Source organism: Aspergillus vadensis (genome assembly GCF_003184925.1).
Source record: "Aspergillus vadensis CBS 113365 unplaced genomic scaffold BO88scaffold_25, whole genome shotgun sequence".
Classification (NCBI taxonomy): domain Eukaryota; kingdom Fungi; phylum Ascomycota; class Eurotiomycetes; order Eurotiales; family Aspergillaceae; genus Aspergillus; species Aspergillus vadensis.
This window is the reverse complement of record NW_020292063.1, coordinates 414,976-436,318: the sequence shown is the minus strand read 5'-3', so window position 1 is coordinate 436,318 and position 21,343 is coordinate 414,976. Positions and strand designations below refer to the sequence as shown.

At 50.8% G+C, this 21,343-nt stretch overlaps 7 protein-coding genes and 1 non-coding gene across 8 annotated transcripts; 3 read left to right on the top strand and 5 right to left on the bottom strand.

The window, feature by feature from the left end:
- The first annotated feature begins 356 nt into the window (after nucleotides 1-356).
- BO88DRAFT_407672 (glycoside hydrolase family 18 protein) lies at nucleotides 357-2,318 on the top strand. The gene is made up of 4 exons (XM_025707499.1): nucleotides 357-709; nucleotides 799-823; nucleotides 890-1,124; nucleotides 1,257-2,318. The coding sequence occupies exons 1-4, from the start codon at nucleotides 522-524 to the stop codon at nucleotides 1,910-1,912; spliced, it is 1,104 nt and encodes a 367-aa protein (XP_025559277.1). The 5' UTR covers nucleotides 357-521; the 3' UTR covers nucleotides 1,913-2,318.
- Nucleotides 2,319-2,755: 437 nt separating this feature from the next.
- On the bottom strand, nucleotides 2,756-3,966 carry BO88DRAFT_428751 (uncharacterized protein; the record flags this gene model as incomplete). Its single annotated transcript, XM_025709101.1, has 4 exons — nucleotides 2,756-3,040; nucleotides 3,109-3,230; nucleotides 3,301-3,716; nucleotides 3,806-3,966. 4 exons carry the CDS (start codon nucleotides 3,964-3,966, stop codon nucleotides 2,756-2,758), a joined length of 984 nt encoding a protein of 327 aa, XP_025559276.1.
- A 2,516-nt stretch (nucleotides 3,967-6,482) lies between these two features.
- On the bottom strand, nucleotides 6,483-8,891 carry BO88DRAFT_348719 (cell cycle inhibitor Nif1; the record flags this gene model as incomplete). The annotated part of the gene is made up of 3 exons (XM_025703425.1): nucleotides 6,483-6,633; nucleotides 6,691-7,358; nucleotides 7,464-8,891. The coding sequence occupies 3 exons, from the start codon at nucleotides 8,889-8,891 to the stop codon at nucleotides 6,483-6,485; spliced, it is 2,247 nt and encodes a 748-aa protein (XP_025559275.1).
- Nucleotides 8,892-11,601: 2,710 nt separating this feature from the next.
- BO88DRAFT_372513 (uncharacterized protein) lies at nucleotides 11,602-12,965 on the top strand. Its single transcript, XM_025704240.1, has 2 exons — nucleotides 11,602-12,326; nucleotides 12,410-12,965. Exons 1-2 carry the CDS (start codon nucleotides 11,865-11,867, stop codon nucleotides 12,809-12,811), a joined length of 864 nt encoding a protein of 287 aa, XP_025559274.1. The 5' UTR covers nucleotides 11,602-11,864; the 3' UTR covers nucleotides 12,812-12,965.
- Nucleotides 12,966-12,990: 25 nt separating this feature from the next.
- BO88DRAFT_407665 (DUF1776 domain-containing protein) lies at nucleotides 12,991-14,781 on the bottom strand. Its single transcript, XM_025707498.1, has 4 exons — nucleotides 14,712-14,781; nucleotides 14,307-14,649; nucleotides 14,091-14,254; nucleotides 12,991-14,028 (listed from the first exon to the last, which is right to left on the bottom strand). Exons 1-4 carry the CDS (start codon nucleotides 14,742-14,744, stop codon nucleotides 13,186-13,188), a joined length of 1,383 nt encoding a protein of 460 aa, XP_025559273.1. The 5' UTR covers nucleotides 14,745-14,781; the 3' UTR covers nucleotides 12,991-13,185.
- Nucleotides 14,782-15,768: 987 nt separating this feature from the next.
- On the bottom strand, nucleotides 15,769-15,842 carry BO88DRAFT_t230. Its single transcript has one exon. It is a non-coding gene; the product is annotated as a tRNA-Val (tRNA).
- Nucleotides 15,843-17,665: 1,823 nt separating this feature from the next.
- On the top strand, nucleotides 17,666-19,055 carry BO88DRAFT_395401 (negative regulator of the PHO system; the record flags this gene model as incomplete). The annotated part of the gene is made up of 5 exons (XM_025705194.1): nucleotides 17,666-17,880; nucleotides 17,932-17,938; nucleotides 18,003-18,050; nucleotides 18,137-18,160; nucleotides 18,240-19,055. The coding sequence occupies exons 1-5, from the start codon at nucleotides 17,810-17,812 to the stop codon at nucleotides 19,053-19,055; spliced, it is 966 nt and encodes a 321-aa protein (XP_025559272.1). The 5' UTR covers nucleotides 17,666-17,809.
- Nucleotides 19,056-19,995: 940 nt separating this feature from the next.
- BO88DRAFT_457176 (uncharacterized protein) lies at nucleotides 19,996-20,537 on the bottom strand (the record flags this gene model as incomplete). Its single annotated transcript, XM_025710977.1, has 3 exons — nucleotides 19,996-20,270; nucleotides 20,351-20,417; nucleotides 20,505-20,537. 3 exons carry the CDS (start codon nucleotides 20,535-20,537, stop codon nucleotides 19,996-19,998), a joined length of 375 nt encoding a protein of 124 aa, XP_025559271.1.
- Between the last annotated feature and the right edge of the window lie 806 nt (nucleotides 20,538-21,343).

Sequence of the window (21,343 nt, the reverse complement as noted above, 5' to 3'; positions counted from 1 at the left end):
GTACGTGGTTTGGCGGAGGAACGAAAGAAGCAGCTTTCGTTGTTGTCATTGTTGTTGCTGTTGCTGTCGCTGATGCTGATGCTGCTGGTTCATCCTGGTTGCCTTCTTTCCTTCCTGCCAGTCCATCCATCATCAGCTCCGTTGCAGTGTCTCTCTCCCGTTGCTCCTGCTGCTCCTGCTGCAGATCAGAGGGTTTAAATTGCTCAAGACCTCAGCAGAACAAAAAGAAGAAAAAGAAAGCATCCACTGCCACACTAATCGTACGATCCCTTACCTTCTCCATACTCGCGTGGGGGGAGCAAATCAAAAAGTCCCCAATTCGCATCACCAAAACCAACAAGCACTCCCACACGTGACGCTGGCCATTCTGGGGCTTGTTCCATCTTTAATCCTCGCATCACGATCTTAAGCTTATTTTTCTGTATTTTGACCTCACATCCTGGGTCTCGGAGAATCAATCCTTTCCCCCTTTAGTTCTACTGCACCCTTGTTCCCCTCCCCCTCCTCCACCACTGCTGGCCATGTTCTCCGGCTCCTCCCTCTTTCCGCACTGGCGGCGCAAAGCGGCCGAACGCTCCAGTAATAGTTCCTACGAGGTGCCCTTCTTCTTGAACGCTGCCTATTATCCCAATTGGAGGATATACCGGAAACAGCCTCCGTCGGCCCTTCGATTGGGCTTCATTTCTCATATCTTCTACGCGTTTGCATGGTACTAGTAACCTCAAGTCGGCACCATGCTGATAGTCCCAGTCCATGCACAGAGACAGTTGTTAACCAGCCTGCTTTCTTCGTTCACAGGGTTAAAGAAGATGGTACCGTTTATGTAACCAGTCCTCTCCCCCTATTGTGAGGAGCTGATCTCGCTGACGGGACATGCTTTCAATAACAGCTCAGTGACGAATGGGCCGATGCACAAATGCCCGTCGACGGCACTAACGGCTGCCTGCGGGCCTTTGCGCAACTGAAGCCGCAGTATTCTAAAATGAAGCTCATTCTTTCAGTCGGAGGAGGCGGCAAGGGCAGCGAGAACTTCGCCCAAGTGGCCCGCAGTCAATCTCGCACCGAGACGTTTGCTCGGAGCGCGAGGGCGCTGGTGGACCAATTTGGTCTGGATGGTATCGACGGTACGTGCGATGGATCCCAGCCCCTCCCCCCCTTATCATCATGGATGCGTCATGTCAGTATCTACTTTGCAGGAAATAAGGTAAAATTGTGTGCATGCCCTAAGGCTAACCAACCGTGTGCTGGCCCAACAGTGGACTGGGAATACCCCTCCGACCCACAAGAAGGATCGGACTATATCCGTCTGCTGGCGCGACTGCGCGAAGTCCTCCCGGCCCCGCGTTATGTTCTGGCCTCTTGTCTGCCGGCCGGCCCATGGGCTCTCCGCAACATCGATCTTTCCAAGGCGCAACTCTATCTCGACCTGATCAATATCATGGCGTATGATTTCTCGGGCCCTTGGGAGAACCAGTCGGGTCATCAAGCCCAGCTCTTCAGCAAGCATCCCGCAGCGATTTCTTGCCAAAACTCCATCTCATACATACTCAACCAGGGCGTCGATCCGAAGAAGTTACTTCTCGGCATCCCCGCGTATGGCCGCTCGTTCCTGGGTAGCAGTGGAGTTGGTCAGCGGTACGTAGGCTGTGGCGGTGAAGACGGCGTCTTCGACTATAGCCAGCTGCCGCGACCGGGAGCCAAGGAGCATCACGACAGCAGTCTGGGAGCAGCATACTGCGTAGGCGGTGATGGCGGGTTTGTCACATACGACACGCCCCAAACAGTCCAGCAGAAGGCGAAATTCGTCACGAAAATGAAGCTGGGCGGGCTATTCTACTGGCATATTGGAGGCGACGCGCGGGGACCGCGAAGTCTGATTGAAACGGGGTATAACACCTTGCATGACATGTAGTTTTCCTTCCTATCTCATTGTCAGTATAGTCAAGATCGGGGGTTTTTGTTTGTTTAAGGGAAAGTAAGAGAGTGTCAAGACGAAGAAAAACAAAGGCCAAAAAGTTATACCAGGGGAGGCATCCAAAAGGAGGCACACGTGACTGATTCTGTTTGTTTAGCCATTGTTATTTTGATTGATTGATTATTCAGAAGAAAGAAAGCAAGTGAAAAAGAGAACAATAAAAAGAAGAACGACATTCTTATGGCTTGTTGGGAACAAAACAAATTATCTCGCTTAAGCATCCCAGCTGGGGAAGATGAGACAATCGTTGCATTCATTGATAAGCCCCTCCCTTTTCACAGGGGGGGTGGGTTTCACCATGTACTTAGGTAGTACTATGCAGTAACAAGTACTAAGCAGTGTCTGTGCATCCGCGACAATTATTTGTTTACTTACCTACTTACCCATCGCATCCTTTGTTTCACATTTCCATCCATCATTTCTACTAGTCATCATATCCTAGAAGAAAATAACGAAGTTAGAAGATTATATCATAGATTATTACATATACTAAATATACTATACTATGCTAAGTGACGATTACCTACCTACCTCAACCAAACCAACGATGACACAAGTCCAGCTCTCATCCCTCCATCCGTCCATCCCTCCAGAAAAAGCAACATGGGAATCACATCATCGTAAGCAGTAAATAGGCCATATATAAACAGAGAACAGACCATCAACCCTCCACATAACACGCATGTCTCATATATATTCTCAACAAGAGATATAAGATCCATCAGTCCGTAAAAGCAAAAATACAGACTTTTATTTTGAAGGCAAGACTGACTGGCTGGATTAACCGCCCAATGCCTGCGTCACGTTCAATTGAACCTGCAGTTTGAGCGATGCCAGCGCTTCTTCAATGTAGAGGAGGGGCTGGTTGTTGTAGATGCTTGAGTTGCCGGTGATGTCGATGGGAATCATGTAGTCTGGGTAGTTGCCTAGCATGCTGGCGACGGTGAGGGTGCTGACGTTGGCGGTCATGGGGACGGTGTTGTTGCCTGGTTTAATGGTGAGGTCGTAGATGAAGGCCTGGCCGATGTCGGTGTTGTTGACTTCCAGGTTGAGGGTTAGGTTGCCCTGTAGGATGTGGGGTTAGTTGGGATACTGGTATGGCGAATTGGAGGGAGGTTGGGGGAATTGCATACCACGGCGATGCTGATGTCGGAGGGGTTGGGGATGTAGACGGTTCCTTTGGCGTTGGTGCCGTCTGTGTTGTTGGTTCCAATTGACATGTCCACGAGGTCAAAGCCGGAGAGCTTGTTAAGGCCTAGACCGGTAAGTATGAGTCAGTGGGCTGTGAGAGTCAATTGTAATATATGGGGAATGGGCGAGCATACCTGTCACCATGGCGGTCTTGTTGTAGGTCACAGTGGTCTTGGGTAGGCTTCCCTCTTTTAACTGGGGCTTGCCGTAGACGTTGAGAGGGAACTGCTCGTTCATGATGGCGGCCTTGCAGAACTCGGCGAATGCCGTTTCGTTGGTCAGGTTCGCACGCTGGTTGACATCGATGACAACGCCATTGTGGCCGTTGAACTGGGGAACCTGAACGTGAGTGAAGACGGCGGATCCCAGCAGGCTGATGGCTGCCGAGAAGGAGTAGAAGGTCGGGTGGAAAGAGCTGTTGGATCCAATAACCTGTAGCTGGTGGAGGTCGAAGGATGAAGGCGAGGGGTCACTGATAATCATCGATGTGACAGTCAAGTTGGAGTCATTGACGATATGTTGAGCCTCCTTGGGGTATGCGACATAGACTCTGTTTTCCGAAACATGTCATGTAAGCCGGAGACCAGGAAATGGATATGGATTGGGGGAAGGCATCTTTTGCCGCGAGAGCAAACTTACACAGGAAGCACCACTACAAGAACAATCACGATCAAGGCGATGATGTACACCCACCACCATCGCTTGAAGTGCCTAGCCACGCGGGCCCCAAAGCTAGGCTTGGCTGTGGCCGCGGCCACATTAGCACTTTCGATCACTTCAGGCTTGCTGTCACCGGCCATCTTGCTTGTAATGCGCCGCTATTTCAGGTCGTACTGAACCTCTCCTCAGACACAATGTACCGATGATGTCGGTGTGACAATGGCGGGGGCTTCTCCTTCCGTGAGGACCGGACCGAGGAATGTGGGATGGCTAGCACAAGGATTGTCTCTACACAGAGACGGATCCGAGGACTTAGAGACTTGATTGAAGTAGACAAGCTGCAATGAGGTCAGCAACGGACTGGCGGGTACGATGGGAAGTGCTATATATTCGGCCACCATGGTGCGACAGTAGCTAAGATACATACCCACCAGTCTGGTCGAGGTCAAGTGACGGGCAAGTGATATGCAAGACCGACGATTGATAGGGTTGAAGAATGACCACGGAACCCAGGAGACCGAATCAAGGGAAGCAAGGGAGGAGAGGAGAGGAGAAGAACCCACAATCAGCCAGGACGAAGGAAAAAGGAAACAACAGGGTCTAAACCCCCCTGCCTGAACGCTAGGTAGCTAGATATATCTTCTAGATGTCCCGGGAAGAAAGAGAGGGAAAAAAAACTAAGAAAAGCTGAGACCATCACATGTCCAATTTCAGCAACCTCGATAGTCGATCAGGTCTGCACACCGCGGGTCATACTAGTGTACAACCAGGCTTGAGACGGCGCGGACGAAACATGCCGCTACTGGCCCTAGTAGATAGGAAGTGTAACGGCGTAGGTTGAGGGGCGAGCCACCAGAGGGACGCCATGCCAGGACCCAGTATGCGGGAGGACGATCCAGATAATGAGAACAAGATCCATTAGGTCCGGCCCCGCGCAAGGACCATGGCCAGCTTGAGATCGCGTGGAGCTACACACAGTCGCACACATACTTTTTTTCCTCAGCCGTACAGTGGGTAGGTTAGATCAGGCATTGTTCATGATTGATGATTTGCACCTGCAAATCCTGATTGAAGATGTACGTGAACCGAGGCAAGAGGTGAGCCATCGCATCATCCCGCTGCGAGTGATTGGAGGAGGCGCACGAGAAGGAAGAGGAGAAGGAGGAGGAGGAGCAGGAGGGCGCAGGAGGACAGCCGGAGCATGCTGAAGTGTGAAGGGCTAATGCAACCCCCCAATTTCCCCCGGACGATCAGGGCAGCTTTGGGGTGGGACCAAATGCCGGCGCGATGCCAGAAGGTCGAGCTAAGGCTGGCTCTCTTCCTGTTTGGGTCATCAGGTCTGCATCCCATCGCCACTCTTTCTCTACTTTGGGCCAATTCTCCGTGGACTGCGCTCGAGCACCGGCCAATGGCCTGACTTGGGCTTGAGCTAATGAACTCCCGGGGTTTAATATCGCCTGCCAATCAACCGAGCCGGTCGCGACGGTCAGCCCGGAGTTCTGGTGCATTCGTGCTATAGTTGTTATTGCATACTCCGTCTTGCTCTAATTTCTTTCCTCGAGTTCAAGCTGAGGCCGGAAGGAGGGGGGAAGGTATTTGCCTGTTTCCCCGCTTAGTTGGTTAGTTGGTCTCCAGCCAAGCCACCCGGTGATCCAACTACTGAATAGTCCGTTGTGCTAGTTCAGGACTTGCTTACCCTTTCCCCCCCAATAATCTCACTCACCAAGAGCAAAAAGCTATTCTTCCCTAGCTGGACACTAAATTGCGGGTGACTAATTGTCTTTGTCACTTCTGACCCCGGGTGGTTCGTCGCCACTGGAGGACTCAATTTGATCACGCTGGAACAGCAATTACTACTAACTTCTCAAAGGCTGAGGTATCCAGAAGCATGTCCAAAACTCTATCCATCAATGATGGATGAACATCCGATTATGTAGCAATTCCTCGTGAGTATCATCAGGTATGATCTCGGTCGACACAAACACACGGCTATCTCTAAGAAGAAATGGAAAGAATGATATTACAGGAGTTAAAGAAAGAAAGGAATGGAAGAGAATCCCAACGATCGAACATGGACGAGCGTCCACGGGAAGATGAAGTAAGAAAAAACAAGTGGAGAAATGAAAATGGTTATGAAGGGAAGAACCACAGAACGAAGGGTGGGGGAAATAGTGTTTGTATTCCAAAAGAGAAGAAAAGAAATATCACACAGTGATTCGAAAATGATGGGTATCCAAGAAACGAATATCGCTGCCCGCAAATTGGGACGAGACGTCAAGCGAGAAGCCACTTGACCCGATGATCCAAAAGGTGGAGCAGCTAGCAAGGCCTGCTCAAGGAGAAAAAGGAAAGGTGCGAATAAATAGCGCGAAATGAGAAGGGGAAAAGGAAAAGCAAAGAAAATGGAAGAGCGGCAACCCACGGATGGGTCCAAACGAATGAAACGAAGTAGAATAGAAAAGTCTTCCTCAATCGGCAGCACAATGTGCGTGTTGATACTGACCAGAGACACTGAATGGTCGAGGAAAGACAGAAGTATCAATGGGAATTCATGCCAAGACCAAATGCAGAACAAGCCTTTCGCTTTTCTTTTTGCTGACGAGATGGCGGATGCAAACAGGCCCTCGGGTCGACCACGAGGGGACTGCACAACCGACTATGCTTCAGTTGCAACCGACTTTTTGCGATGGAAAAGACTGCGGGTTCGGGATTTGCTGCGCTGTTTCTTCTCGGGAGTACTGCCAGGCTGGCCCCGACCACGCGAGTTCGAGCTGGACTCCTCGTCCATGTACTTGTCCTTGTAGATCCTATCAAAGCAGGGTTAGACCCACCCCAACCATAGCCGAGCCGGTGGAGCAACTTACCAACTGTTCCCAACCATACTGATGCCCTTCGCTTCCGCCTGCCGGTAGAATTTCGCCGCTTTCTTCAGGTCCTTCTTGCATCCAATACCTTCGGCGTAGCAGAAACCGGCCTCCGCTAGGGCATCGCCGTCGCCCCATTGGCCCGCGATCTCGAAGCAACGCAAGGCCAGGGACTTGTCCTGTTCGATACCCCATCCGTTCAGATGGCTTACTCCAAGCTCGTAGATACTCAAGGCAAACTGCGCTCGATAAGCCTTCTGTAGCTCCTTGGCGCGAGCGGGAATGGTCGGGTTCGAATCGTCCATCAATTCGATTCCAACAGAATCCACCGCCTTGCGCAACCACTGTACACCCTCCCGCTGATTCGGTCGCATACCCCAGCCATGTCGACAAGCCAACGCGTAAAGTAACATTCCAGTTGGATGGTTCTGCTTGGCTGCAATGCGCAGGTGATATGTCGATTCATTCAAAGACCCTCGCTCATGACATTCGATACCCTTGGTCACATGCTCATCCGCAGTAATTACAGCCGATGTTGTCGTGTTTGTCCGCGCGGTTTGCGGGCGAACGGTCGATTCAGAACCTGCAGAGGAAGTGGCATCGGTGTGGTCTATCTTTGGGGCCTCTGCTTCCCGTTGTTCCGTAGAAATATTTTCAGTGGGAGCAACCTCGGTAGGCACAGGCTCGATAGGTGCGGGCTCCGCAACAGAAGGCTCAGGTTCAGGCTCAGTCTCAGTCTCAGTCTCGGCAGGAATCGCTGGAGATGGTCTGACTTCCGGAGATGGCGGGGTTTGTTGAGGCAGAGGGGGCTCCGGAGTCAAGTGACGAGCGGAAGCGGGAGACTCATACATTGAGCGCGTCTTCGAGTGGATTGAAGCCTGGAGGGAGGGGGTAGGCGACGGGGTTCTTGCAGGTTGCGGGGGTCCCGCTGTGCTGTGCCGAGTTGGGCTCTCGAACAAAGGCTCCTGCCACTCGAAATGAGGGGTTTGGAGGCCGGAGAAGACCACCGAATCCCTCGAAACCGCGCGTCCCCGGGGCAGCGAGTACTTGGCATAGGTGTAGCAAGAAACAGCAGAAGACGGGTCTTCACTGGGGTTGATGGGCAGGTCCGATGGCGATGGTACCACAATGGGACTAGGCTTGTGTCCACGATTGAGCGCGCCTTGCGAGTTGGCAACCGGCGGTTCCGGCGAGGCCCTCGGACCTGGGGCAGAGAGACTGGTGCTAGACCGACTCAAGGGACGCGAAAAGTTATAGGGCCGTTGAAGGTAATTGCCCGCGTTCGAAGTCTCGGAGCTCATAGACGGCGATCGGGGATGCGAGCGTGTCATGGACGAGGACATCGAAGAGTATGGCAGTGACACGGCGCTACTGGCGGACATCTTCCGGGGCTTTGAGAACGTCGACCCGGCATTCGAGCTGCTGTAGTCATCGTCGGAGCTTTCGGGCTGTACTGCTCGAGAACTACTCGATGGCCTAGACAGTGGCGATCCCGGGGGTGCTAGGCCTCGTGGGGGGATGTTCAAGCGAGAGACAGAATCAGTCGAAGAGGTCCGAGACGGTGCCACCATCGAGACCCCCAGCGAAGGGGGCGGGCCACCCGGAGTAAGGCCAGTGGGGGAGACAGCATAGAACCGAGGAGGGCCTTCCGGCGGAGCTTCGGGTGCGCTGTGTGAGGACATGGCATCCTCGGGTGATTCGGCGCGTGGCAGGTCAAGGGCGTTCACGCTCGGCTCTTTTTTCGGAGTCGTGTCTTCGTCCTCCTCGGGGTAATCTCCCACTTCGCTGGTCAGGTGCGACACCGCACTCAGACGAGGATGTTCAGACTGCGGGCGAAATTTGGGTTCCTCCACCTCAGGGCTCAACTTCTGCGTAGGTTGTCTTGACAGTTCATTGCGTCCAGCATGACCTCTTGCGCCAGTGGAAGAATCGCTCGACGATGGGGATCGAAAATAGCCGGGACGGGGTTGCGAGAGCGAACGAGCCACGCTGGACGGAGGCAGCCTGCTCATGCGCCGGTTCCTCCGTGCCGATTCCTCCAGTTGACGAGCAAGGAGTCGACCTTGAGCAGCGAAGGCATCGAGTGGAGAGAGCGCTGGAGGGATTTCACCATCATAGTGCTCAATGCGTGGAGACGGAGCCCCGCTGCGAAGGACGTCGTGGGAGGGAGAGCGGTGATCAAATTTGGGCCGGGAGGCCATGGTTATAATTCAGGATTCCTCGAAATGTTTCGAAGATAAAGAGATGTTCGGTTTCGTTTTCCGGGGTCAAAACAGGAACCACACGTAGGGTCTTAATCGATCAAATCATTAGCCACCGTGGACGGGCGAGGGGCTCGATTGTTCAATCGCGTTGCATGAAGAATGTGGGATGACGGGAGTTGGAATGGGGGGAATAGTCGGGCAGCGCTTGATGCTCTGCACACACTGGTAAGCCGGAGGCGCGCAAGAACGGTTCTTCGAAGCACTGCACAGCTGACAAGTGCGGACAAAAGGAGGGGGCGGAAGACACAAAGGAATGACAGCCCCAGGGAGATAAGCAAGAGGGTGTGGAAGAGAAAAGACGCGAACGAACAGTTCCGAACACTAGATAGTAGATAGTAGAAGGTGTATGGATGTGGATGGGTGAGGCCGGTACTAAAGAGCCGGAGGGGAAACGGCACCCAATTGGTGTGGGTTGTGGTGTGATAAAGTGATGGTTTTCCCCGGCGGATAATAGTCAGTACTTGCCCCTACCACTATATTAGTCGTATGGAGTGAGAGGCGGTTGAACAATCAACTAGTTGACAGTTCAAGAGTCGTCACACAAGGAGACCATGAACTGGCATCGCGGAGAGGAGAGAGAGAGAGAGAGAAAGAGGGGAGAGGGAGGGAGGCGGGGGGGGGAATGGTAGAGAGATGGGAAAAGGGACTAAGAAGGAGGGAGTTTGAAGCGAGCGAAACTGGAAGAGCGTGTGAAGGACGTTTTGGCCCATTTGATCAGGTTCGAGGCAGGAGGTTTCGTTACTTTACTTTACTTTACGCCCTGACGATCCCCAAACAAGGACCGTCGTTCTGGGCGTCTCCACGCGGAGGGGAAGAAAAGAACGGTAACGCCATTACCGACGGGTGCCATGCAGTCTTCCCCCCAATCACTCCTGTTTGCTGGTGCCAGACAGTGCCATACACCCGCCCACAGGCCCATTCTTTCAGGGGTTGCCGTTTCCCCGTTACATACCCATACCGGACAGCTGACAGTTCCTCGGTCTTGGCATCCACCCAACTGCAGGCGGATCTTTACACCTTTTACCTTTCGTTTTTATTTTACCGGGGCGAAGTCAGGGGCTTGCATTACTATTGTTCGCTTTATCGATGATTATTGATGCCCGGACTCCCCCAAAGGTACCAAAGAGAGTTTTCTATCTTGCACGGGGAAAGCCTGTCCGTCGGGGGTTGACCAGCTTCTAGAAGGGCAATAGCATTCTCGACCATCGTGAGTCTGTCTGTCGGGTTAGTGGTTCAGCCTGAGTCGACGGTGGAGTCTGAACCGCACCGTGGCTCTGCGATGCTATTTATATTCGCTTCTTCCCACCCCCTGCAAATTTTCGTATCCCAACCTTGAGAACCGCTGCTGATTCGTTCATCGTGTCCCATGGGTTCTTTCCTCTCAGGTACCATTTGTTGCTCCAACGACCGCCGTTCGTTTCGCTTCTGCCATGGTGCCCTCCCGGCTAGTGTTGTTATTGCGATAGTCGCCCGTTGACTAGCCAGCCAGTCTGTGTGGTGCAAGGAGGTAGATCTTGTCTAAGATTCTGGGTAGATGTTTTCCACCTTCTTTCCGTCATCCTCATCGCTGGTAACAACCAAAGTAAAACCAGTCCGAGGCAAGATGATCACCATCTGGAACAAATGTCTCATTCGACTGCGTTCTCGTTAGTACTTGGACTCGTTATTGTTGAGCGAAATATGTTGTAGATTGTTCATTCGGTTAAAAAGAGCGGCGCGCCTTGAGGGGGTGCGCGTCCTCAGCATGGACGCCTGAGTCAAGGAGTCTTAGCCATCCCACATCATCGCCAAGGATGAGCATTATTCGATGACGATGGTGTTGATGATGCTTTTCTTCGTGTCCCCTTCCCTAAGGACCCAACAATTGGCCCCGGGGCAGGTGCTCGTTTTGTCAGCTGGTCCGTAATCAGGCACAACGTTGCGGGAACGCCAAACAGTCTAAAACGATCGCTTGCCGGTGATGATTGGTGCGACAATTTAAACACTGGAGCATCGGGGATTTCTACCGCTGGACCTCCGACCAGCTTCTTCTTAGACTTTTCTACGGAGTACACCCACATCGACTCGTCAATACTTTATGGTAATAATATCAGCTGCCTGAGGTACATATTTAGTCCTCATCGTGGCCATCCAAGGCTGACACTCATCTGAGTCCATATTGAACCTTACGGGTCAGCCCTTGGTATCACCAACTGCTTACTGCCGAGCAATCTGAGAATGTCGGCAGGAAGCCCCGCTCGATCTTATCGTAAGATTGACTACTATCTACTTGCTTAGCAGTCCAAATATTGAACAGGGATGTTGCTGCAGCCAATGTTGTTCCTGACACTCAGTGGCTGGCAATAGCGCAAGGGAACCGACAGCCGTTGGAATGTCTCATCCAGTGACATAAAACGGATTCCATCCATGGGAAGGGCAGTCAAATAAAATGAGAATGAAAAATCTCTTCAACCTCACAGACCACTCTCCCTATCGTGAGCTAATTGAGGTACGGAGGAGCAGCGGAGACAACCATACTCCCGTTTGTCCAATCATGACGCACGGCAGGCCGACTAAATGAGTATTTCGGCGACGCTCCGCCGAAGCTTAGGTGTTAGCAGCATGAGCCTAATCAACTCGAGATGATCAGTCGTTAAGGAGAAGAATACTAATGTGAAGAGGAGGGGGCGTGTGAATTTTGACAGGAACACAAAGGACAAACCTTCCACCTAATCTCTCTGTAAAACATTTCTGGTCGCGTTGTCCCTTGCGCTTTGTTCACCCCTCCAGATCGAGCAAATCCCCATGTATATCACCACCCCACGAAACAACTGAACACACAACCCTAATCATCACCGCTTATACTATACTACCCTATAGTCTGCACGCGACACCGCGACAGCCAAGCCCAAAGCGTGGAGCCCTCTCAACATGCTGAACCGACTGAGAAACCGCTCCCTCTACGACCTCCTCCACGTCGATCCCTCTCGAGACCGTGCCCACGTCTACGAAACCTCCTGGCTTCTCCCTCCCCTCCCCTACGCCATCCTCCGCGGCACCATCTCCCTCTACATCTTCACCAGCATCTTCTTCATCTGGGGCTGGAGCGGCACTCATGGCGACCGCGCAGAAATCGGCGAGAGCTTCAGCTACTTCACCTGGCTGACCTACTGGGGAATCGGTTTCTACATGCTCTTCGCCTCCATCCACACAGCCTGCTATGCACTCAAGGGCCACTCGGTTCTCTTCGACCGCTGGCCTCGTGCCCTTCGCGCCCTCCACGGCCTCTTCTACACCACCGTCACTACCTACCCATTCCTCGTGACCGTCGTCTTCTGGGGAATCCTCTACTCGGGCCCTTGGTACACCGTGACATTCAGCGGATGGCAGAATGTAAACACCCCTCCTCCACCTACTACTTCTTTCCCCCGCCCCCTATCTTCCAAATCTCGTAACGATATTAATGATATAATCAGATCTCCCAGCATGGCCTCAACTCCCTCTACGCCCTATCGGAAATCATCCTCCCAACCACCGCCCCGCACCCATTCCTCAGTCTCACCGTACTGATCTTCATCCTCCTTCTCTACGTCTCCCTCGCCTATCTCACCTACCACACTGAAGGGTTCTACACGTACTCGTTCCTGGATCCCGGTCCGCATGGCGAGAAGAGTGGCCATGTTGCGGGTTACTGTTTCGCCATTTTGGCGATCATTATCGTTTTTTTCTTGTTCTCGTGGTGCGCCATCTGGTTGAGGCGGAGATTTACGGGCGGGAAGGTGAAGAGGTCTGTTTATGATAGGGATTATGCGGGTGCTGAGGTGGGTGGTGATGTTGAGGAGGAAGTGGGGGTTGAGGAGTTCAGGGAGGAGAAGTGAGGTGTTTAATTATGTCTTCCTGTGGTTGATTGCTTATGGGGTGGTTGAGAAGGAGATGATGCGGTATGTAATCTGGTGTGTTGTGGTTAATATGATATCCTGTGGGTTGAGCTGAATTGATGGGTATAGTGGTAATTGTACTAATTAATACTGGGTTACTGTATATTACAGATACAGTTGCGTATAGCTTTAACCACAGATATATTACATATAGTTCATTCAAAATCCCTCATATAACTACTTACTGTGAATAAGAAGAGATGCAGTCAAGAAGGAATGTCAATGTGACGCGTTAGAGAAGAAAGAAGAGATGAGATGATATCATTTAACACTACTCCGTATCAGGAACCCCCATCATTAATATGCTTAAACCATTAAACCTTCTCCCAGCTCGTCTCACTACTTCCCCCACTCCCATTCTCCGAGGGTGTTTGCTGTCCGGTCCGCAACCCCAGCATCCAGCCTACGAGTCCAGCAGGAACCCACTCGCCGATGAAGTGGTACGTCCGTGCTCCCCGACCGACATAGATGACCGAATTCTTGGCCACCCTTCTACCGAAGATGTCCTTCGATGGGGGGTCTAGTGCGTCCAGGACAGCGTAGTGTAGAGCCCGGGCTGGCGAGCCGCGGATCGTGCTGGGCCCAGCGGATGCAGCTGGTCGCTGTTCGATGCTGTTGAGATACTGCGAGGCGTATAGAGACCGCTGTTGCACACTCCAGGCAAGGACTTCCGTGCCGGTGATGTGGCTCTGGGCGTTGCGATACTGCGAACCCAGGTCGATGTTACCGAGCTTGAGTTCCACAACGTCGATGTTGTTCTGTTGGAGGAGGCTGAGTTCTCTGCGCAGGGAAGTTGCGAACCCTGACAGTGCGCGAGTGGTTGCGACTTCGGGTCCGGTGAAGGGAGCGGAGAGGGATGAGGAAATAGACGGGTAGGCGACGACGATAGTGCTGTTGGAGTTGCGAAGGGTGAGGAGAGGGAGGAAGAGCTGGGTCGTAAGGATGGGGGAGAGAAGGCGGGTGTTGACGGTGTCGATCCAGGAGGATGGTGGGATTGTAGCCACGGGGCCGGAGGCGTAGTTCGGAGAGGGCACGAGGATGAGGCCGCTTAGTTGGCAGGTGTGAGGGGGCACACCGGCCATGGGTGACTGAGGTCGAGAAATAAGGGAGTAGATCTCATTTAGGGAGGGATGTATTTCGGAAGGTGAGGAGGGTGTCTGTTCAAATCGATATTGTCAGTTTGGCGCTAGATCCCTGCGAGGCGATTGATGGCGCTTACGGCTGAGAGATCCAGCCAGAGGGCTTTGATATCTGCTCGATTTTCCGACTGCACGATATGTTCCTCCTCTGCGGATGTGACTGTCACGTAGACTATGTATCCTCGACGTTCCAAATCGGCGGCGATCGCTCTGGTCATCGGCTCATGGGGCGACCCGGCGATGACTGTCCCAAAGATTAGACTGCGAAGTATAAGACAAGTAGGAAGTAACCATACCCACTATTTCCTTCCGGGCTCCATTTCCAGCTCGCCTGGCTCTCCGCCGCTTTCCGTTCAGCTTCTTATTCCCATAATACAACACACAGCTGGTGCCCAAGAACGCGATGATGGCAGCACTCCATGCCCGGTTGCGCAAGAACCAACTGTGCACGCGATCAACGAATCCTCGCGGTATGGGCGGACTGGGTCGGTTTCTGGATACGGGCCGAACGGAAGTAGGTAGCCATGACTGGCTGGAGAGGGTATCGCGGAGTGCGTTGGCTGCGTGGTCCACTTGTCGGTCGATCGACTCGGCGACTTGGAGAGAATATCTCCTTACGTCATGCGGTATCGAGGCAAGCTGGAGAAGAGGAAAGCGTCAGTACGAAAGCGGCGAGCAGAGGGCGCATGCTACCAACTCACGTAGTCGAAGAAAAACTGGTCGTCACTAGTCATGATGATGCTGTCTGCTCAGGAACCCGAGCTTTCTGAGATAAAGAGGTTGAAGAAGATTCGTCGGCAATGAAGAATCCGATTCTTATCGGCGGGCGGGTCACATGAGCCTTTCCACCCTATTGGAGCAACCGGATCTATACGGCTGCACCGTTGATGTGAATGCTGCACTGTATGCAACAAGCATGTGATGGGTCGTGAAGGGCTTGCTAGCAATCTCCATCATGTGCTGAACAGGTGCATAAGTTCCGAAATATGGGGAGGGAACACCGACGATAGCCGTGTCGATATGTTATTGATCTGGCTACTATATATTACTATCATTTGTCTGCAACCACTCAGTAGTAGTAGAAATCCTGAATGAAATCAACGAGTACAACAAGTGTAACAATGCATGAGAAGCTGTCAACACTAGTAATATCATAACTATTTGAAATACCAGAGCATTTCCAAAGCCAAACCTCCTATGTTAAAGGACCGGCTCCGACATGAGACTCCTGTAAGACCCGTGTCAATGGCACAGGGACAAGAGGGTATAATAAGACTGCGATTGATTTGCATCCAAAAAAAGTCCACTTTATTGTAAATGCAAATATAGAATCCCCGGTGCCTCTAGCTACCGAGTGGGCCCTAGTGAGATAATAGGCCGTATCCTGCAATCTTATTGTCGTGTTGGAGAAGTCCGGACACATGAGAGCAATTCATACGACTACAACGGCCCGAGGAACAAGCGACCTGTCTGTGAATCTAAAATCATTCAAACTTAATACGGGGTGAGGAAGCCCACAGACGTCTCTGGGAATACACGATGGGTTGACGATATTCCGGTGTGATTTTAGCATCCAAGCATGTTATAGTAGCTATGATCAGGAAACCAATAAAGACAGGCACAATCGGAGGATTTTATAGTGATCATACAAACAAGAACCTTCCATCATAAAGATGATACTGTGTAATTTGTTAATTTAGCATATAACATTTTATCTGTGTCTCCGTCAAACCAAAAATGATGGGGAGGAAAAAAGTTTGACCAGACTGGGGCTCGATCCCAGGACCTTATCGGTGTTAACGATACGTGATAACCAACTACACCATCCGGCCAACTTGATGAAAATACCTTTCAATTTTTACTCCATAATCCATAATACTTATCAGTATGTTAAGCGCACCGTCTGTCGCGTTCAACCCGACAACACACCCATGTAGTTGCTCTTCTGTATCACAGTAACGATTATTATTCCTGCTGTATTGCCCAGCGAGGATGGTCCAGCATACTCTATAAATGTATCTTCCAAAGATGTTTTTGGCTCAACTCAAATGGCCTAGCCTATTAGTTTGTGACAGTGAGCTGCCAAGCGCAATTGGGAGGCAGCTGTTGTTAAAGTATATATAGCCTGTGAGATAGTACAGGACACGAGCTCTGCCTCCATATATCATGTTGGTTTCTTCTATACTCTGTGAAAGTGGCCTTGGTAATGTGCAGCATTATATCTATCGCGCAATTCTCATGGCCTCCTGCGCCATCAACCAGTTCCACCAGCTGTACGGAGTAGGGGACCACCTTGCATGTCCCTGAACTAAGTGTCTTTCTATACTATGTCACAGAAGGAAGGTCTCGTGTCGAAAGCCAAGAGTACTGAGGCAAGTTTGTGGAAGAGAAATTTTCCGCTCACTATAATAGGTATTCGCAGTGGCCCACCAGGTTTTAGACTATGCTAATTCAGCCAAGAAAACGCAGATCGCAGAGGAATGACACTGCTCAGTCATACTCCATGTATGTAAAGCAATGGAGGATTCTTCGTGCCTGACCTATTAGTTTGCCATCCAGAGGCAGCACGCATAGTCCGCTCAGTCAACACTTCACCATAAGTCATAACCAGTTCCCAATGATCGATCAACCATCCAGAAAATGTGTGATATATGACAGCTGTATGGTCCTTGGCGGGATAGAGTTAGGCTCCTCAGCCTTATTGCTATCGCCTTGTGCGGAGCACGTCTGCCCCGTGCCGAGATAGTGTTGATAATCGCATGAACACTGAGCCACAATTCGTCTGAAGTATATACGTCTTAACAAGAGCTTCCGAGTGCCCCTTCGGCCTACATGAAACAAGAATTATCAAGCATACTTGGAAACCGACAAGTCCGACAAGACCGTGCTATGATTGCATGTCTCGGTAAAGCGAGAAACCCTGAAAGTTCCCGCCTTCAGATTGCGGCACGATATACTCCTGCCCGTTAAGGAGGGGCTCACGGGGAAGCTACTCACCGTTGTAGATCTCACGGACACTTGCGACTGTCTCACGGGCATTCCTGGTTGAAGGGTCGTGGGTTATCCTCAAAGCTGCATAGGAATTTCGCTTCGTGACTTCCAGACGGGATACATTCCCGTTTCCAGGTTCTCATATAGCCATTCGAAAGCCTCTTGACCAGATCGCCGGATATTGGGGTCTGACTATTTTTTATTTAGGTAGTGAATCCAATCCGCAATTCCAGTGCGGAAGAGTTGACCGATGTTTCGGAGTGGATCATTGTCCAGGATGTGCAATCCCTACTATGTAGACCGAATGATTGCGGGGCGCCTCAGCCACTGCCGAGTCATTCAGCCTATTTATCTAGCCGCCGTCTACATCGGCCGAACCAATTGCGTTTAAGTTCGGGATGGCCAACCACAGACTAGAGATCGCCCACAGTGTTCTGACTGCGTGTCTGTATGGTGAGAGAACAATTGGATGCCCCTCCTGAGTGCTTGACGCTTAGCTCGGTACCCTATCGTGGGCCAGATCTAGTCGCCCTGCCAAGTACTACCTCTTCTGATAGTTGGCCCTGCTATGAGCCGCTAATCGGTGGGAGTACGGATTGGTGATGTCAATATTGTCCTGCCCATGCAAGCCCCTCGGTCTCTCGCTTTCGTAAGGTGGCCGTCTGGTTGATCCGCACCAAGGACAACTCAACACAAAAGAAAAAAAGAATAAACACGTTTACGCTACGTAAAAGTTCACGCAGAAAAGGGGAAGGAGGTGGGAACCGATGGTCCAATTTGGCAATATACACGTTCCACATTAGCATCCATGCTAGAGCTTCCTCGGTATAAAAGCAAGGGAAAGCCCCTGCTTACCAACTGGGCCGAGTACCCATCTTGGTAAATCGCCAATGCTATGTCTCAGCACTTTTAAATTGACCAAGCATATAGCACATTCGTTAGTTTGATTGCTACCCGTACCGCTATCGAGCTTTGAACTCACCAACCCCGCAACTCCCCAGATTATGTTTTCATCCTCTCATCAGGGTTCCTTCAAGAAACTGGAGAAGGTTTGTGGTTCCTATTAGATGAGAAATGATGAAAGAGAAAATAGAGGGTTTCTGGTGAGCCTAGTCGCTAATTATGATCACGTTAGCTGGGCCAGGGAACATATGCAACGGTTCGTTCAGCCATCCGTTGGATTCCTGATCGAGAGGTACAACTGGTGGTGTCTGACAGCGTATCTACCTTAATTCCAGGTTTATAAAGGACGCAATCGCGAGACAAACGAATTGGTGGCCTTGAAAGAAATCAATCTCGACGCTGAAGAAGGCGCTCCTTCAACGGCTATCCGGGAAGTCTCATTGCTGAGACGCCTCACACATGAGAACATCCTGACCCTGCACGATGTGATAAACGTCGAGGACAAATTGGTGCTGGTCTTTGAGTACATGGATCAGGATCTAAAGCGCTACATTGACACTCAAAGTAGCCCCCTTGACAACGCAACGGCCAAGTCTTTCGTCTACCAGTTGCTGTGTGGTGTCTCTTTCTGTCATGAGAACGGAATCTTACATCGAGACCTGAAGCCCGAGAACCTACTACTCAACCAGAATGGGCGGCTAAAACTTGCGGATTTTGGGCTGGGCCGTGCGTTCGGTATACCCATCAGCACATTTTCGATTGACGTGGTCACTCTCTGGTATCGTCCCCCAGACGTGCTTCTTGGAAGTCGCACGTACAACACCAGCATAGACATCTGGTCCGTCGGATGTATCATGGCAGAGATGTATACAGGCTCTGCATTATTCGCTGGAACAACAAATGCAGAGCAACTACTGAAGATCTTCGATATTATGGGCACACCAACCGAACTCACCTGGCCAGGCGTCAGTCAATTGCCCGAATACAGAAACGACTTCCCGCCTCGCTCTCCACAAAGTCTGCAACAAATTATACCGTCGTTAGATCCTGTGGGGGTCAACCTTCTGGAACGCATGTTGCAACTACGTCCAGAAGCACGCATCAGCGCCACAGAGGCTTTAAATCACCCGTGGTTCCAGGGGCTTGATTAAATGATTATCTCGATATACGTATTTTTAATATAGATGAGTTTTCTTCAATGATTTATTCGACCATAGATCCAGGCACTTCATACAGCAGTCATTACTATTATAATCTTTCCCTTGCGTTGTTCCAAGTTATTCGACTGCAAGGCGTTTCCAGGCCTGGACTCCGTTTACGTTGATCTCAAGAATAGCAGAAGAACTTTGCAAGCGACTGCGAAGCAACAGTCGAGCCCCCCTCCACGCAGAGCCCGGGATAAATGGCATTTCCCGTCCGGATCCGCACCAAACCCCGTGAGCTGCGGTAATTGGCGCCCGTTTCGGGTCGGGAATCAACCTTGCGAAGCCGATCACGCTGTGTCTTCAGGGACATCGCAGCACATTTTAGGCGGCCATTCTGATAGACCACATAGTGTAGTATATCATACGGTTTCTTCCCCCGTTGCTGTTGATGAAAGACCTTCACAATCTCGTGCACAACGACATAGATTTTCGAAGATGATCCATGTTCGTAGAAAATATATTCGCTGATATACCTCCGAGCATTGGCTCGACCTGAAGGACTAGGGCATATAGTAGACTGGTCGAGATACATGAATACCGAAAAACTAACCTACAAACCCGATAGGATAAATGCTTCATTTTGCTGGTCATGACCGAAGTATTGACAAACAAATAGAGCCCTACGTATTTGATCCTACTACTACACGCATCATCAACATGCTACAAATGCCATCAATTTAAACAGGGAAAAGGAGCCACAACTCCCTAAACTCCATTTCACCTGACCTATGCACCTAAATAACCCAACTCCATACTAACCCCTCAACTCCAACCCTAATACCAGTCCCCTGATCCTATGCACAAAACCATAAACTCCAAGCTAATCTGCCCGTCGGCCGGTACTCCTTTCTATCTTTCCCTCTTCTAGACTATTTCATCTTCGTTCTTAAGCCTCCAGAAACTTCTTATCATCTTCCACAATTTCGCCCTTGATCTTAGGCACAGGGACAGGAGAAGACGGCACTTCCGCCTTCACCTTGCCAGCCTTTCCATTGATCTTTCGGTTTCTCTTCGGGGTAGGGGTATTGGGCGCAGAAGATCCTGATCCATCAGGAGCAGCCCGCTTGCTTTTGGTATATCTAAAGGTTATGGAGCTGCCAGGCTTGCGGTATTTGCCCAGCTGTTCGCTGAGCGCTTTGCCGGTGGGCTTGTCATCTCCGGCTGTGAGTTGGTGTGGTTAGTGTTGAGATTGGGGTTATTGTGTGCGTGCAGGTGGGTGGGTGGGTGGGTTGTATACTTACGCCAGGCATCGACGATCTTGTCGAGATCGATCTGGAAGTTCTGAGTCTCAAAGATGAGGCGGAGGAGCTGATGAGGGGAATTGTTAGTTTGTGTTTGTGTATGTAAATATTGTATGGATGTGTGACTGGGCAAGGGGTGGGGGAAGTGACATACAGTCGCCTTGTTCTCGTCAGTCCAGCGAGTCATTGTTCTACTTTTGAGTTGAACTTGTTGTGAGGTGGTTTTAGTAGGTGAGCTTGGAGGTTCTGTGTGTCTGAAAATGTGCGCAGTTGAGAGGATGAAGAAAAGGAAAGAGCTCTGAAGAGAGAGAAGAAAGAAGGTCAGGAGAGAAGATCAGGAGAAGATAGAAATGGTTCTGAAAAGCGGCAGAGAGAGATTGTAGTGAATGTCAGGAGAAGCAGATTGCAGGACTGTTGCTCACTTTAGTGTTACTTATGTTGTGGGCCTGGGTGGTTGTCGGGGAGAGCTGTTCTAAGTGATGAGATCTGGGAGGGCCTGCTTTGGGCTTGACTGGACCGAGAGAGTAATCTCCTATCATGTTATGCTCGTTAGGATTATTCTATAGCCATGCTTGATATCCTGATTTGGTTCCATGGGGAGCATTGCTCGCTCCGGTGTTCTAGATGAGGGCGGTGGTTGAGGAAGTTGGAGCAATTGTAAGGACATAACAGGGAGAATGATGCAAAGTAGTCACTAATACATCCTTCTTTCAAGTAATTCTTGCCACTGTATTTCCTAGACACCTCTTTTAGCTATCTTGAACTGTCTACTATACCGTACATTGAGAACTTTTCGGGTGAGCCACCATGCAGTCTCATTCAATACTTTACTTTAAAATATAAGAACATTAAATTAATCAACCTACTTACATATCCCCGCAACAGCTACATGTTATATCTCCTTGGAATAATTTATTCATATAACATGTTGTAATATCGCTAATGCTATGTGAAACCATCATAGATTATACCGGTGAACTATATAGAGCGGGA

Bases quoted from the DNA above. Each gene is read 5' to 3' on its own strand.
- BO88DRAFT_372513 (XM_025704240.1), top strand. From the start codon at position 11,865: ATGCTGAACCGACTGAGAAACCGCTCCCTCTACGACCTCCTCCACGTC. The intron at 12,327-12,409 runs GTAAACACCCCT...TGATATAATCAG, and splicing joins CATTCAGCGGATGGCAGAAT to ATCTCCCAGCATGGCCTCAA.
- BO88DRAFT_407665 (XM_025707498.1), bottom strand. From the start codon at position 14,744: ATGACTAGTGACGACCAGTTTTTCTTCGACTAC. The intron at 14,650-14,711 runs GTGAGTTGGTAG...CCTCTTCTCCAG, and splicing joins ACCAGTTTTTCTTCGACTAC to CTTGCCTCGATACCGCATGA. The intron at 14,255-14,306 runs GTATGGTTACTT...TCTTTGGGACAG, and splicing joins AGCCCGGAAGGAAATAGTGG to TCATCGCCGGGTCGCCCCAT.
- BO88DRAFT_407672 (XM_025707499.1), top strand. From the start codon at position 522: ATGTTCTCCGGCTCCTCCCTCTTTCCGCACTGGCGGCGCAAAGCGGCC. The intron at 710-798 runs GTACTAGTAACC...CTTCGTTCACAG, and splicing joins ATCTTCTACGCGTTTGCATG to GGTTAAAGAAGATGGTACCG. The intron at 1,125-1,256 runs GTACGTGCGATG...CTGGCCCAACAG, and splicing joins TGGTCTGGATGGTATCGACG to TGGACTGGGAATACCCCTCC.